General features: G+C 42.7%; 1 protein-coding gene across 1 annotated transcript in view; it reads right to left on the reverse strand.

Moving 5' to 3' along the window:
• The window catches only part of DNHD1 (dynein heavy chain domain 1), a 74,665-nt gene that overhangs the window by 34,474 nt on the left and 23,616 nt on the right, over window positions 1-16,575 (reverse strand). Inside the window, 5 exon segments of the mRNA XM_046015874.1 lie at window positions 5,889-6,186; window positions 6,189-6,380; window positions 6,864-7,021; window positions 13,658-13,901; window positions 13,991-14,256. Of these exon segments, the coding sequence (XP_045871830.1) occupies window positions 5,889-6,186; window positions 6,189-6,380; window positions 6,864-7,021; window positions 13,658-13,901; window positions 13,991-14,256 (1,158 nt within the window).

The raw sequence follows: 16,575 nt of genomic DNA on the forward strand, positions 1-16,575 counted from the left end.
TAATAATAATTATCATTATAGTACTGGGATTGCAATTAAAAGACATCAGACCAGGTTTAAGAATATTGCAGTAAAATTGTCATTCTCATTCATTTGAATTCCAGTTTACTTTCTTGAGTGAGAGAAAAAGTGATAAAATAAAGCTCAGATGCTGGGAATCATGCATCTTTCATGTGTAAGCATCATCCGTCATGGAGAAGATCAGAATATTGAAAGGCTTAGAATCACTATCAGGCTATCAAAGCTCTCATCCGACCAAAAAAAAAAGGTAGTAAATTAAAACTCTTCCAATCATTCTCTGTCTGACTTAAAAGACCTGGCTACAGACTCATATAATCTTTGGTAGCAATTGTCTCAACATCAAATATTGGACAAATGAGGAACTTCCTCTGTAAGAAAGAACAGGCATTACATTTCCAGACATGTGAGAAGAGAAGGACAAACTTGAGTATTAACAGCAAATATCCTCTGACACACATGTGTTGTAGTATCTACTCAGTGAATTCCACTGCATTTTAAAACTTTATCTGGGGGCGCCTGGGTGGCTCAGTGGGTTGAAGCCTCTGCCTTCGGCTCGGGTCATGATCCCAGGGTCCTGGAATTGAGCCCCGCATTGGGCTCTCTGCTCCACGGGGAGCCTGCTTCCTCTTCTCTCTCTGCCTGCCTCTCTGCCTACTTGTGACCTCTGTCTGTCAAATAAATAAATAAAATCTTTAAAAAATATATCTGGAATTTTTCATTTCATTTTTTTTTTTAAGACAGCACACACACAAGCGGAAATTGGGGCGGGGGGAGAAGGAGAGAATCTTAAGTAGACTCTACTCTGAGGGCAGAGACCAATGAGGGGGTCAATCTCAACAACCCTGAGATCACAATCCAAGCCAAAATCAAGAGTTGGACACTTAACGGACTGAGCTACCCAGATGCCCTGTGATTTCATCTTTTAAAGTTGCAGGCAAAAGCTGTAACAAGAGTATCTATATACCATTTCTAAAGATTCATCTTTTGTTAACATTTGACCCATTTTCTTTATCATTTGTGTTTACATGCTCTGTGTGTGTATGGACATATGTATACAAAAATACATAATTCTTTTCTGAACTATTTAAGGGTGAGTTACATATTTCATGGCCCTATTATCCCCAAACTCAAATGTGTATTTCCTCAGAACAGGGATATTCTCTTATATAACTGTAGTACAGAGATTAACTTCATATCTTACATCGACAGAATTCCTTAGTCTACAGTCTGTGTTCCCATTTTGTCAGTTGACCTAAAATGTTCTATATAGCCTTTTTCCCCGCTCAAGTACAGCATCCAGCCCAGGATCAAGTACCTCATTTACTTGCCATGTCTCTTTAAGTTCTCTTAATCTTAACATTCCTCACAGGCTTAATCTTTTCTAACAGACATCTTTGAAGTACATTGACCCCCTTCTCCCCTTTTTGTTAACAAAAAGTTCATGTTGTCTTTGTATGGTTTTCATGACTGAAGTTATTTATTTTCAGCTGGACTACTGAATAGATATTGTGTCCTCTGGGTACCATGTCTGGAGGTACATGATGTCTATCTGTCCCTCACTGGTGATGTTAATCTTTGAACACCTGGTCAAAATGTTGCCCAGTTTCTCTACTAAATAATTGCTAAGGTTTTCCCCCCTCCCTTGCAACTAACAAGTAGTCTCTGGAGGAGAATCTCTAAGACAATGTAAACGTTCTACTCCTCATCAAATTTGCCCCCAGATTTGACATCCCCTGATGATCCTTACCTGATCCAATATTTATCAGAATGTTTGCAAAATGATGATTTTTCCCTCCAGATTTTCTCTAGTTGACTCCTGGCATTCTACTATAAGTGCAAGTCCTCATTTCTCCCTCATTGACTTATTTATCTATTTATTATTGCTGTGGATAATCAATTCCTATTTTTCCAATCGTTTACTTTGTACTTTGGTGGTCACATTGTCTCAGATTTGACCAGTGGCATCCCTTCTGTGTCTTTGTGACATGTTCCTCCCTCACTTATTAAAGGAATTTATTACTCTCTTACTTTCTGGATTTAAAAAATATTCTAGGCTCATCTTGTACCACCCTGAGATAGCCCTAAAATCATCCACTCTCTGAGGAGCCCTGGTAGAGAATGATCTTAGCAACCAATATCTACACATACACTTACATAAATATACACGTGCACACAGCACGCATACACACACAATATGTGTGCATATTTTAAAATGCAGTGGAATTTACAGAGAGTGGAAATTGATAAGACAAGCTCATATATCATGAATTTCTCCAGAATTCAGAGTAAAGGAATGACTGATGATGAAGATAAAAGAAATGGAGAAGAGGTCCAGAAAATCCAATATGTAAGTATGAATTCTGAAAGGAGACAAAGCAAATATATTAAGAGTCATTACCAAATAACCGATAAAAAGATTATCTATCCGGAAAAAAGTTAAATTGGTATCAAATTTGCCCACAATGTACTGGCATAAAAACAGACACATAGACCAGTGGAACAGAGTGGAGAGCCCAGATATGGACCCTCAACTCTATGGTCAAATAATCTTCGACAAAACAGGAAAAAATATTCAATGGAAAAAAGACAGTCTCTTCAATAAATGGTGCTGGGAAAACTGGACAGCGATATGTAGAAGAATGAAACTCGACCATTCTCTTACACCGTTCACAAAGATAAACTCGAAATGGATAAAAGACCTCAATGTGAGACAGGAATCTATCAGAATCCTAGAGGAGAACATAGGCAGTAACTTCTTCGATATCAGCCGCAGCAACTTCTTTCAAGATATGTCTCCAAACGCCAAGGAAACAAAAGCAAAAATGAACTTTTGCGACTTCATCAAGATCAAAAGCTTCTGCACAGCAAAGGAAACAGTCAACAAAACAAAGAGGCAACCCACGGAATGGGAGAAGATATTTGTAAATGACAGTACAGACAAAAGGTTGATATCCAGGATCTACAAAGAACTTCTCAAACTCAACACACACAAAACAGATAATCATATCAAAAAATGGGCAGAAGATATGAACAGACACTTCTCCAACGAAGACATACAAATGGCTATCAGACACATGAAAAAATGTTCATCATCACTAGCCATCAGGGAGATTCAAATTAAAACAACATTGAGATACCACCTGACACCAGTTAGAATGGCCAAAATTAGCAAGACAGGAAACAACGTGTGTTGGAGAGGATGTGGAGAAAGGGGAACCCTCTTCCACTGTTGGTGGGAATGCAAGTTAGTGCAGCCACTTTGGAGAACAGTGTGGAGATTCCTGAAGAAATTAAGAATAGAGCTTCCCTATGACCCTGCAATTGCACTGCTGGGTATTTACCCCAAAGATACAGATGTAGTGAAAAGAAGGGCCATTTGTACCCCAATGTTTATTGCAGCAATGGCTACGGTCGCCAAAGTGTGGAAAGAACCAAGATGCCCTTCAATGGATGAATGGATAAGGAAGATGTGGTCCATATACACAATGGAGTATTATGCCTCCATCAGAAAGGACGAATACCCAACTTTTGTAGCAACATGGACAGGACTGGAAGAAATTATGCTGAGTGAAATAAGTCAAGCAGAGAGAGTCAAGTATCATATGGTCTCACTTATTTGTGGAGCATAACAAAGAACATGGAGGACATGGGGAGATGGAGAGGAGAGGGAGTTGAGGGAAACTGGAAGGGGAGATGAACCATGAGAGACTATGGACTCTGAAAAACAACCAGAGGGTTATGAAGGGGCGGCGGGGGTGGGGTGGGGTGGGAGGTTGAGGAACCAGGTGGTGGGTAGTGGGGAGGGCACGTACTGCATGGAGCACTGGGTGTGATGCCAAAACAATGAACACTGTTATGCTGTAAATAAGCAAATAAAAATAAATAAATAAATTTAAAAAAAAATTTGCCCACAATGCCAACTATCAGAAGGCAATAATGTAATAGCTTAAGTCTGGAGAAAAAATTTTGTGACTTCAGAATTCAGTATTTAGCCAAGCTGTGATGTATGGACATTATCAAATCATTCTAGGCATAAAGAGCTTAGAAATTGGAGCACCTGGGTGGCTCAGTGCGTTAAGGCCTCTGCCTTCTGCTCAGGTCAGGATCCCAGGGTCCTGGAATCGAGTCCCACATCGGGCTCTCTGCTCAGCAGGGAGCCTGCTTCCTCCTCTCTCTGTCTGCCTCTCTGCCTACTTGAGATCTCTGTCTGTCAAATAAATAAATAAAATCTTAAAAAAAAAAAAAGAAACAAAAAGAGCTTAGAAATTTTAACACCTCTAACTCCCTTCTTAGAAAAAACAAATACTCAAAAAATATTACAGCCATTTAAGGAAAGAATGAAAATAATGAAAAGATGTGGCATTTCTAAAAATGGTAGTAGTGTGACAACATGGATGGACATAGAGGGTATCATGCTAAGTGAAATAAGTCAGACAGAGAAAGACAAATACCATACAATTTTACTTACATATGAAACAAACAACAACAACAAAAAAACCCCCACAATGAATAAACAAATAAAAAAGCAGAAACAGATCCCTAAATACAGAGAACAAACAGAGTTGCCAGAGGGGAGGGGTTGGGAGGTTGGGCACCATGGGTGAAGGAGAGGAGGAGATATAGCTCTTATTATGGAATGAAGAAGTCATGGGGATGAAAGAGACTGCAAAGGGATATAGTTAGTGGTACTGTAATAGAATTGTGTGAGGACAGATGGTAGCTACACTTGTGGTCCACTCACCATAATGTATAGAATCAATTGTCAAATCACAATGTTATACACCTGAAACTACTGTAACATTCATTGTTGACTAAAAAAAATGGTAGTGGGTAAACAAAACCAGTAAACCTTAGATGTCAAAATACTTGTTAATGTGGTTATAAAACCAAGCAAATGTCAAATGTATTGAGTAAAATAAAAGGTACATAATGAAAAATAAAGAGTAGTATTAATTAGAGAGAGCTGGGGATGGAAGGAGCTAAAAGCAGTGCTGTGAGGTTTCCTGGGCTGAGCATCACAAGGCCTGAATCCCCACTCTGCTTTTCCACAAACATCCCCAATCCCTAGAGGAAAGTTCAAGCTCTGTGGTCTATGTCAGTTATGGTATGGGACAAGGGTCTCTCCATACTTGGCCAAAGAAAACGTTCCTTGCTTAAGGAAGGTCCAGGGTGTCCTCCACCTTACATCTGACCCAACGGCCCTGGGACTGAGGATGCCCACAGGCATAGCTGGTAATAGTTAGTGGTTGGTAGTTGGCCAAGAGGCAACTCAGAAGCAATGTGACCTTCCAGGGGATAAAAGTAACTGATAGAACTGACTGCACCTGAGAAAAGAAACTTGAGCCCACAAAGTTCTATATAAAGGAGGGAACCATCCCAGCTGCACCATTGCACAGAGGGCTGAGACCAGTAGTTCTGCCCTGGTCTCCCCCATGGGTCAGGGAGACCCGCAGCAGCTGCCCCTCTACACCACATTGGCTGGAAGCTGTGCCTATGGCTTATGAAGACCTGTCTTATCTAGGGCCGGCAGCCTGGAACTGGGTTGAGTAGGCTAAGAACTACAAGGTGGGCACATTTACATTTCTCCTGCACAGGCTTTCAGCCCTCTAACCCCATCACATTCTAATGGAACATTCACCTATTTGCCTTCCCTACCAGACTGTGAGGCCCCTGTCTCCCCACCCTAAGCATGACCCTTGACATAGCCAGTGTAAGAGGATTTTATCCTACAGTTTTCATTTATAAAAGATATTAAAAGGAAGCTATGTGATTTCCGAGACTTGTTTAGGGACACTCAGGACCCAGGACCCTTATCTCAGCTGAAGGATCTATCACAGAATGGGGGGAGGGGCAGGGATCCTCAATACCAGTGAAGGTGGCATGGGCGTGGTGCAGCTCACTGAGGTGGCTGGCTGTGTTCTGGAACTGACGCTCCAGGGAGATGAGCTGGCGCTCAGTGCTCCTCTGCTCTTGCGTGGGGTCCATGAAGGGGCCAGATAGGGCCTTGTCAATCAGGCCTTCCAGCTCCACCAGGGCTGCCGCTATCAGCTGCTTCAGCTTGGGCACAATGGCGTGTCGCTTGCTGAGCAAGAACTCTGAGGCCTGGCTTTTCTCAAATTGAAATGCCTCCCACACATCCAGGAGCTGTGGGACAAGCAGAGCACAGTCAAGTGAAGCAGGTGTGGGGGCGGGGGGCTGGGAGGCACGAGTGACCTCTGGAATTGCCTTCTCACCGAGATGTCCAGTGCCTCGTTCTCAGCGCTAAAGATGCTGAAGTGGTTCCGGATGAGTTCATGGAGTGACCGGATGTATTCCATTCGCTCCTCCAGCATGTTGTACTGCTCATTGGCCTCGTTCAACTGCAGGGCCCACAGCATGAGACCAGCCCCCCCACACCCCTGCGTACCAGCTTGGGCTCATCCCTATGAGGCAATCCCACCTGCTAGAGGCTCCAGACCCCAGAAACCAATCTTTAACCCAACTGGGATCAGGGGCACATTAGGATCAGATCCCATCTGACCCAGGTCTCTGTGAAGACAGCACAGCTCCTCACCAAATCACGACCCTGTTGATGGGGCAAGAGATCCCTAGATCTGACTGTTGCAGAGAGCAGAACTCTCTCTGAAAGCAGGACCATGGCTCTCATCATGCCACAGCCTCTCCCTGACTGAGGGCCATGAGAACAGGGTGAGAGTTAGTAAGGGCAGATCACATACTTGAGCATAGTTTAAAGGCATCAAGCCCCACTGGAAGCTCACCAGAGAGCTGAAGAAGAGTGCGCTGAGCATGTTAGTAAGATGGGCCCCTGGATAAGCTAGGAAGGAAAGATGGGAAGAGCCTACCTTCTGGGAGCACTGTGCAATGGTATGAATGTCTGAGTTGATGGTTTGGAAGACCTCCGTGAAATCCATGAGCTCTGTTATGAGCTGCTGACTGCGGGTCCAGCACTCATTCTGCACATGGGTAAGAACGTCCTTCCTGATGCTCTCCAACTTGGATTCTGAAGACAGAAGAGGGTTAGGTGTGAGGGGTATATGAAAGAGAAGGGGTGCTGGGGAATTGCTGTGGATCCAGAGTGGGGAAGGAGTAAAGAGGAAGCCCCACCATGAATTCATTCCCTCACTCGGTGAGCACTTACTGGACCTGTGCCCAGTGTCCAGTCAGCTGCTATTTACTGGTGTGATCCACAGCTATCTGCAGCTACTAAAGGCTGTGCTGGGCACCAGGAGACCAGAGTGAGTGAGTGAGTGAGACAGAAACTGTTCCCACCCTCAGAAGTTCACAACATGCTTGCAGAGACAGACGAACACGCAGTCACAGACCAGTGTGGTAAATGCTCTGCAAGTGCTCAGGAGCCCTGAGCCTGACATAGTGAAAGGAGAGGAGGCCTGAGTAGGCTAGGAAAGGCCTCCTCTGCGAGGAAGCACCGGAGGGAATGTGTCAAGCAGCTAATGCTCCAAAGAGCAAAGCCACGCCAAGCAGATGAAATAGCACATACAAAGGCACAGAAATGCCATGTTCATGAAAAGCAGAATGCCCTATTGGGATGAAAGTTTTCTGTTTGGGGGGCCTTGGTGGTTTTGCTCTAGTAGAAGAGGTACCAAGAAGAATGTGTAATCTGCCCTTTGTTTTTAAGGATTAAAAGAAAGGAGCTCTCCGGTGGATATGGGGCTAGAAGGTAATCTTAGAGGCGGCCTTTGGTGATAGGGACAACTCCACTGTTTCCAAGGGCAGGAATAACACCAGCGTGAGGTCTCACCAAATCACTGACACCACCAAGATACCACTGATTATAAGAAACACCATTATTGGGCGCCTGGGTGGCTCGGTCAGTTAAGCGTCTGATTCTTGATCTAATCTCAGGTCCTGAACTCAGGATCATGAGTTCAAGCCCCATGCTGGGCATGGAGCCTACACAAAAAAAGAAAAAGAAAAGAAAAAGAATAAAGAAATATGAAAAGATGGGCGCCTAGGTGGCTCTGTGGGTTAAGCTGCTGCCTTCAGTTCAGATCATGATCTCAAGGTCCTGGGATCAAGCCCCACATTGGGCTCTCTGCTCAGTAGGGAGCCTGCTTTTCCCTCTCTCTTTGCCTACCTCTTTATCTACTTGTGATCTCTGTCTCTGTCAAATAAATAAATAAAATCTTTTTAAAAATATGAAAAGCAGTATACCATAAAATGCAGCATAAATGCTTATTTACTGCAAACCATATACAATATCAACTACTTTGCCTGTATTAATCCTTTTAATCCTCACAAAAACTCTTTAAGGTAGATAATATTATTGTCCCTGTTTTACAGATAAGCAAACTGAGCCTTAGAGGGGTTCAACAACATTATCAATACGACACAATGGCAACAAAAGTTCAGGACCAGATGGCTTCACGGGCAAATTCTACCAAAAATTTAAAGAAGTGTTAATACCTAGTCTCTTCAAAAGTATTCTAAAAAATAGAAAAGGAAGGAAAACTGCATTCATTCTATGCGGCCAGCATTACTTTGACATGAAAGCCATATAAAGACACCACTAAAAAAGGGAACTTCAGACAATATCCCTGATGAACACAGATGTAAAAATTCTCAGTAACATTCTAGCAAACAGAATCCAACAATACATTAAAATAATCATTCACCAGATTCAAGTGGGATTTATTCCTGGGCTGTAAGGATGGTTCAATATTTGCAAATCAATCAATGTGATGCATCACATTAATAAAGGATAAGAATCATGATCCTTTCAGTAGATGCAGAAAAAGCATTTGACAAAGTACAACAACCATTCATGATAAAAACCCTCAACAAAGTAGGTTTAGAGGGAACATACTTCAGCATAATAAGGGCCAGATAAGAAAACCCACCACTACTGTTATCCTAAATGGGGAAAAACTGAGAGCTTTCCACTACAGTCAGGAATAAGACAGGGATGTCCACTCTCACCATTTTTATTCAAGATAGTATTGGAGAGGTGCCTGGGTGGCTCAGTTGGTTAAGCACCTGCCTTTGGCTCAGGACATGATCCCAGCATCCTGGGATCGAACCCTGTGTTGGGCTCTCCACTCAATCAGGAGTCTGCTTCTCCCTTTGCCCCCTCCCCTGCCCCTCTTCATGTTTTCTCTCTCAAATAAATAAATAAAACCTTAAAAAAAGAAGAAGATAGTACACTGGAAGTCCTAGCCATAGCAATCAGACGACAAAAAGAAATAAAAGGCGTCTGGATCAGCAAGGAAGAAGTTAAATGTTCATTATTTGCAGATGACATGATACTGTATATAGAAAACCTGAAAGACAACCAAAAAACTGCTAGAAAATAAACAAATTCAGTAAAGTTGCAGAATACGAAATAAATGTGTAGAAATCTGTTGCATTTCTCTACAGCAATAATGAAACAGCAAAAGAGAAATTAAGGAATGAATCCCATTTACAACTGCACTGAGAATAAAAAAGACACGTAGGAATAGATTTAACCTAAAATGTGAAAGACCTATACTCTGAAAACTACAAAACACTGATGAAAGAAACTGAAAAGGACACAAAGAAATGGAAAGACATTCTATGCTCATGGATTGGAAGAACAAATATTGTTAAAATGTCTATACTACCCAAAGCAATCTACACATTTAATGCAATTCCTACCAAAATACCAGTAGCATTTTTCCACAGAGTTAAAACAAACAATCCTAAAATGTATGTGGACCCACAAAAGGTCCTGAATAGCCAAAACAATCTTGAAAAAGAAACAAAAAGCTGGAGGCATCACAATTCTGGACTTGAGGTTATATTACAAAGCTGTAGTGATCAAAACAGTATGGTACTGGCACAAAAATAGATACAAACTCACAATTACATGGTCAATTAATCTTCAACAAAGCCGGAAAGAATATCCAATGGGGAAAAGACTGTCTCTTCAAAAAGTGGTGCTGGGAAAACTGGATGGCTACATGCAAAAGAATGAAACTGGACCACTTTCCTACACCATACACAAAAATAAATTTCAAAATGGATTAAAGACCTAAATGTAAGAACTGAAACCATAAAAATCCCAGGACCCTGGGATCATGACCTGAGCTGAAGGCAGACACTTAACTGACTGAGCCACCCAGTTGCCCAAGAAACAACAAGTCTTGGCAAGGATGTGGAGAAAGAGGAACCTCTTGCATTGTTGGTAGGAATGTAGCCTGGGTACAGCCACTCTGGAAAACAGTATAGAGATTCCTCAAAAAGTTAAAAATAGAACTACCCTATGATCTAGCAATTGTACTACTAGGTATTTAACCATACAATACAAAAATACTAATTCAATGGATACATGCACCCAGATGTTTACAGCAGCATTATTTATAATAGCCAAATTACAGAAACAGCCCAGGTATCCATCAACTGACAAATGGGTAAAGACGGTGTGGTATATATATACACTGGAATATTATTCAGCCATAAAAAGAATAAAATCATGTCATTTTCAATAAATGGATGGAGCTAGAGAGTATTATGTTAAGCAAAATAAGTCAGTCTGAGAAAAACAAATACAATATGCTTTCATTCACATATAGAATTTAAGAAAAAAAACAAATGAGCAAAGGGGAAAAAAGAGAGAGAGAGAGGCAAACAAACAAACAAAAAAAAACAGAATATTAACTGTAGAGGACAAACTTACAGTCACCAGAGGGGAGCAGAGTAGGGGGATGGGTGAAATAGGTGATGGAGATTAAGGAGTGCACTTGGTGTGATGAGCTCCGGGTGTTTGAGTCACTATATTGTACACCTGAAATTAGTATTACACTGTATGTTCGATGACTGAAATTTAAATAAAAACTTTTTAAAAAATCACATACTGGTAGAACAAAGATTCAAACTCAGGCAGCCTAGCTCCACTCTGCTCTGTTTTATGTTTTGAGGGGTGAAAATAAACTGACTTCTCCTCTAGGAGCATCTCAGCAACTGGAAAGTAAGATAATGAGGTCCAGGCACAGAGAATTAAAACACACTGGGTATGAAACTTCTGGAGCCTAGGAGGAAGTCATCAATGGGATTTAATACCAAGAACTGAGATTGAGAAAACCAAGAGAGAGAAGGAATGGGTGGAAGGAGACCTGAGGTTGAAGAAAAACACCAGGAGAGAATGTACCCTTCAGCAAACTACCCCTGGGGCCTATCACACTAGCTAGGTTGTTGGAACTGTGCTGCTTTTCAGAGAAGCAGTGGGCAGGCAAGTGATGGCAGAGAGGAGCTCAACAGCGACATCGTATGGTAAAAATCAGAGACTGAAAAATACCAGGGCTGCTGGGGGTTAGAAACTGGAGATGGAAGATGGGAAAACACATTTGAGAGATATTTAGGAGGCAGAAGAATGGAAAGAATTTGATGACAGTTGGAAGTGGTGGAGTTAGGGAGAGGGCAGAGTAAAGGATGGACACTAACTCACAAGAATGAATAATGGTGTCATTCACAATTCAAGGAAGACCAGGCAGAAGAGGAACAGAGTTGGAGGATAAGTAAGCAAAACTAGATCACAAGAAGGATAAGGTTAAGTGAAAAAATTAATCACCTAGCGCATGGCTGTCTCAATGCTAGAAACATTGCAAAAAATATTTCATTCACTCTTCCTAGTCATAACCCTGTGAGTGACTAAATTATCATGTCCATGTTACAAATAAATGAACTGAATGAAGCTCAGTGATCTGAGGTCACACAAACCACTGAAAAGCAACCCCAAGATTCTGAACGCCATGTTTTTCTCTATCTGTTCTTCTTGAAGAGACCAGTTGATCTGGACTAAGGACAAAGAATCTAACAAACTAGAAAGAACAGAGACTTCCTGAACAGTGGAGCAAAGCCTGCCCAAAATAGGGTCAGAAACAAAGTAGGCCAGGCACAGGCCCTCCCTGTTCCTGCCATGCAGCCCGAAACCCTTGTACATTTAGGTGGGATGGAGAGAGGGAAGAGGTTTTTTTGGAATTTTTGTGGCCCAGAAGATGCATAATTAGGCATGGTTTCATCCATTGAAGAGCAAAGACAAGGAGGGCAAGGCAGGCAAGCATTTTCAAGCAAGATCTCTCAGGCCACCCACTTCCATAAAGAAAGCAGGCCTGGAGGCCACGAGTCCGACAGTATCTACTCTTTGCAGGAAGCAGACACTATTGGTTATTGGGAGCTAGGTAAGAAAACAGAACCACCTTCTGTTTCCTAGAAGAATAAATCAATGGCTTCCCAATCTATCCCACTGTGAGCCTTTCAAAGACCAGCTTCTAGGCAGAGACACTTTAGCTGGTAAACAATAGCATGAGACACCCTTCTCATTGGAAGGGAGGGAAAAAACAGAAGAACAAAATGAGGTCTTAAACCAGATTTCTCAGAGACCCAGGGAGACCAACAGCTGGGCCTTGACCTAGTAGGGGGACAAGAGGAAAACCGAGACAAGAAGGAAACCCAAATGGGTGGAAGAGGAAACAGATGACAGAGTGGGCCCGAGCTCCACTTTCCGTGTGGAACTTTGGGAAGATGCCACTGCAGAGTGCCCCTGTGCTAACACAAGATAGTCACATCAGGGTAGAAATCAGAGTGTGATGCATTGTGGCAAAAGGAGGGCCAAACACAATGCTCCCAAGTCCCCCACAACTCCCAAATGGCAGGGGATACAGAAGATAATGGAGAGTTAATAACCAGTGGGCCTGGATGGGTTCCTATGTAGAGGGCTGAGGGACACTGAAGCAGAAGCTATAGGGCTAGCCAGCCTAAGATGAAAGCTAGATGAAGGGTTTACGAACATCCCAAGGGCCTACAGAGCCAACGCAGGGCCAAGTTGGCAAAGGTAGACACTCTGGGCTCCTATTAGCCGAGGGAACACACATAGTTACACCAGTTCAGGCCACAGCTGCCCCAGAAACAGCAATGTTAGAAGGAGGCCAGAGACCAGGCAGGGACGTATTACACCTTGGTGAGGGTTGACAGAAGCCAGCAAAGAAGAGCACAGAGCCCAGCAGCCTTCTCCAATGCCAGACGCCACCTTGCAGGGGAAGAGGAGCAGAGGGCACTTGAGAATAAAAACAACCCAGAACAGTAGAATCAATTTTTAATTGATCAAATACCCAAAATGGTTTGAATTAGACACAAGCACGGCTTTAAAAGTGCTTTCACTTTCAATTGAATACATTCTTTCACCACCTGCAGAAGTTATAACTACAAGTAAGGCCATAACAGAGAATAACACTTTATACATGCAAATTATAGTGTCAATTTTGACTCTGTTGCATGTGGGGACAGGCACTCTTGATTACCGAGAATATCTGCAAAGAAACTGAGCTCACAAGCCTAAGGAGTAGATTAAGACTTTTCTTAGTCACATTTGGTTTGAACTACTTCCATCTCAGGAAAATAGAAAGTGTCAGGTGATAGAAACTTGACTCCCAAAGAGTATGGAGAATGAACAGAGCCAAAACAGACGGGGAGGCTATCCTCTGTAATGACCATACCTTTAACTGCAAATGGAAGGGCCTGGGACCTGGACCTTTAGGAGGCTCTACAAGTCCAATGAGGGGCCATTACCAAAAGTCCTTGGAGGACAGTCCGGGTCCAAAGACAGCCACGTGGATCAGATAAGGAAGGCGGAAGGAAAGCAAAGAGGATAAGCAGCACTCACCCATCTCTGACTGTATGTGATGGCAGCCCAGCAGCATCAATCTGCCTTTTGTAACCAGCTTGTTAGGTATGTTGGAGACACGGGTCTGCCAAAGGTTCAGGCAGCTCACCAGCATCACATAGTTCTTGATAGGACCACCTCTCATGGACTCTAGCTTCTGGGGCCCCCAGGCCTGCAGGAACTGGTGAATGCTTGTCATCCAGCGATGTTCCCTGCAGAATTCCTTCACCTCATGCAGCATGCCCTAGGCACAGACAAGGTGCTTAGGGCAGAGGTGGATGGCTATGACGGGAATTAGTGAGCATCTTCCCCCTCCTTAAACTCTCTGCTCACCTCCAGCAAGGCCTGTTGCATAGTCAGTGCCTGCTGGATCCGAGGATTGTTGTCCAGGTCCTCTTGCAGCTGCTTATAACTGGGGGGCAGGTACTGGCCCCGCAGTCGGTACCCACGGACCTCTAGAGCTTCAGTAATCGTGTGAGACTTCCAGGGCCACACCAATCCTATATTTGGCCCACAGAAGATGTGCACGGCATCACTGGGCTGGCCCTGGAGCTTGGGCATCATGAATTCTGTGTTCGAACCTTCCTCTTCATCTTCTTCTAATGGGACACAAACCATAATTGTCCATTGAGTGCCCTGCAGGGCCCCCACGGAACCTCTCTCTCCACCTGAGTGTATACATTACGCACACACACACACACACACAATCCTTGCTCCTGAGTGAGTTCACACACATGTGTCCATATCACAAACACAGACTCACTGAGGGAATTTTTATTTAGGGTTCAGGTTCAGGAAACAGAATTTAGTTAGTATAAGCAATAAGGGAATTATTATAGAAAATTAAGTGGTTTGCAAACAGTTGGAAGAACTGAAAAACACTCTAGACTGAGCATCTATAGCTCTGCACTGCCTGGCAAATTGGGAGGTCAGAGCCATACCACCAGCTACTGAAGCACACTCCCTCTGTTACGATCTCTTCTGGCAAAATGGATGGCATAGGCACTCCTCTCTCCCACTCTTACCTAAGTTCTGACTTGAAGTCCGTGCACATCTAAATCATGTACAACACCTCTCTGCAAGGAGGTCTAGGAAACGTAGTTCGTAGAACTCCAGCCTCTGTAGAACAGAGGAGGAGGTTGAACTTGGCCGTCCTTAGTATCTGTCTCAAGGAATACTCTTGAGCCTGGCTTCCCCTTTAACTTCTTAGAAACTGGTTAATTGCCAGTTTCAGTATTTGTGTTAAAACTTTGTGTATAAAGGGGGGAAAACATCGAAATGTTCAGAAATTAGATGCGCAGGACTCTCTCTCTTTCAAATAAATAAATAAATCTTTAAAAAACAAAAGCAGAAACTACATTTAGAAAGCGCATACCTCAGAATATGCCTCAGAATGTTCAATAACAAGACATATCTATTAAAATTACTGAATTTCAAGAAAAAAAGAAAAAAATGTTTCAGGCACCCAGGAAAAAAGGGAAATAAAATTTTGGTCCCACAAGCCCTTCCTAAGGAATCTAAATAGAGAATGAGCTTCTTTTTTTTCTTTTTAAAGATTTTATTTATTTATTTGACACAGAGAGAGAGATCTCAAATAGGCAGAGAGGCAGGCAGAGAGAGGGGGAAGCAGGCTCCCCACTGAGCAGAGAGCCCGATGCAGGGCTCAATCCCAGGACCCTGGGATCATGACCTGAACCAAAGGCAGAGGCTTTAACCCACTGAGCCACCTAGGCACCCTGAGAATGAGCTTCTGACAAAAAAAAAAAATAACTGAGAGATCGATCAACATGAAGACTGCTGGTTAGCTTAAATATATTGTTACTTATAGAACTAAAAGTAAAGAAGGCTTTATTAAATATAAATTATTAGAAGAGAAATAATACAGTATGATATTGTGCTATAGAGAATGCTGGTCATTCTCTTGCTTGCCAGGTTTTGAGAATGGAAGAATGGAATCTTGGAAGGCATAATGGTAAGCTACGCCCTTCTCCCTTCTTCTGTGGTAGAAGAGCCCATCTTCTGTGAGAAATTAGAAATGTCTGCCATTTGATTCCCCCGCCCTTCTTGCTGCTCGAGGTAGCCATATGACCTAGATTTTTACAATGAGACATAAGAGTCAGTCTGCTGGGGAGTTTCTGGAAGATTTCCTTTCCTGATAAAATGTGAGAGTCACGCATGAAGAGGTTTCCCTCCAATGCTCCTCCTGTTCCCCCAATCTTGCCTAAGAATGGGCTGCTTGGAGCTGGAGCTTGTCTTGCAACTATGAGGCAATAAGCCTTGGGATGAAAACAACATTTCTGATTCAGCCTTCCCTATCACACACACCCCTCTAAGAGAATTTGCCCTTACTTATAACTGAACTCAGAAAGTAGTAGGGGAAGGCTATAAGAAGCCTGATACTTGGTGACATCTTTGAGCCACTGAACCAACCTTGGGAATACCTACCTGGAGAGACTTCTTGTTATGTGAGATAATTGTTTTTCATTGTTAGGCTACTCTTAGGTCTTCTGTTATTTCCACTGAAAGCATTCTCAGTGACTCAGAATTCAAACACACAAGCAAAGTCAAAAGACTAAGAAATAGAAATAAAGCCTTGATGACACTGGCTAGGCCTTGAATCCAGACGAGCCTGAATTCAGCTGCATCCAGGTATTTCTTAGTTATGAGGGTCAATAAATTTCCCTTTTTGCTTACCTAGTTTTGAATTAGAAATATATTATCCCAAAGCAACATGCACATTTCGGCCTACATAACGAATGTTTATGGCCAATACAATCATAGCTGAAGATTGGAGCCTCCACCATACACACCGTTCTAAGAGGATCTGCTGAAACTAATTAATTTGTACCATGACCCAATTCCCTTACCAGAGCTTATGGATATGTGGTTGCCTCTATGGAATAGGCTGAATCAATCAT

Source organism: Meles meles, chromosome 8 (genome assembly GCF_922984935.1).
Source record: "Meles meles chromosome 8, mMelMel3.1 paternal haplotype, whole genome shotgun sequence".
Classification (NCBI taxonomy): Eukaryota; Metazoa; Chordata; class Mammalia; order Carnivora; family Mustelidae; genus Meles; species Meles meles.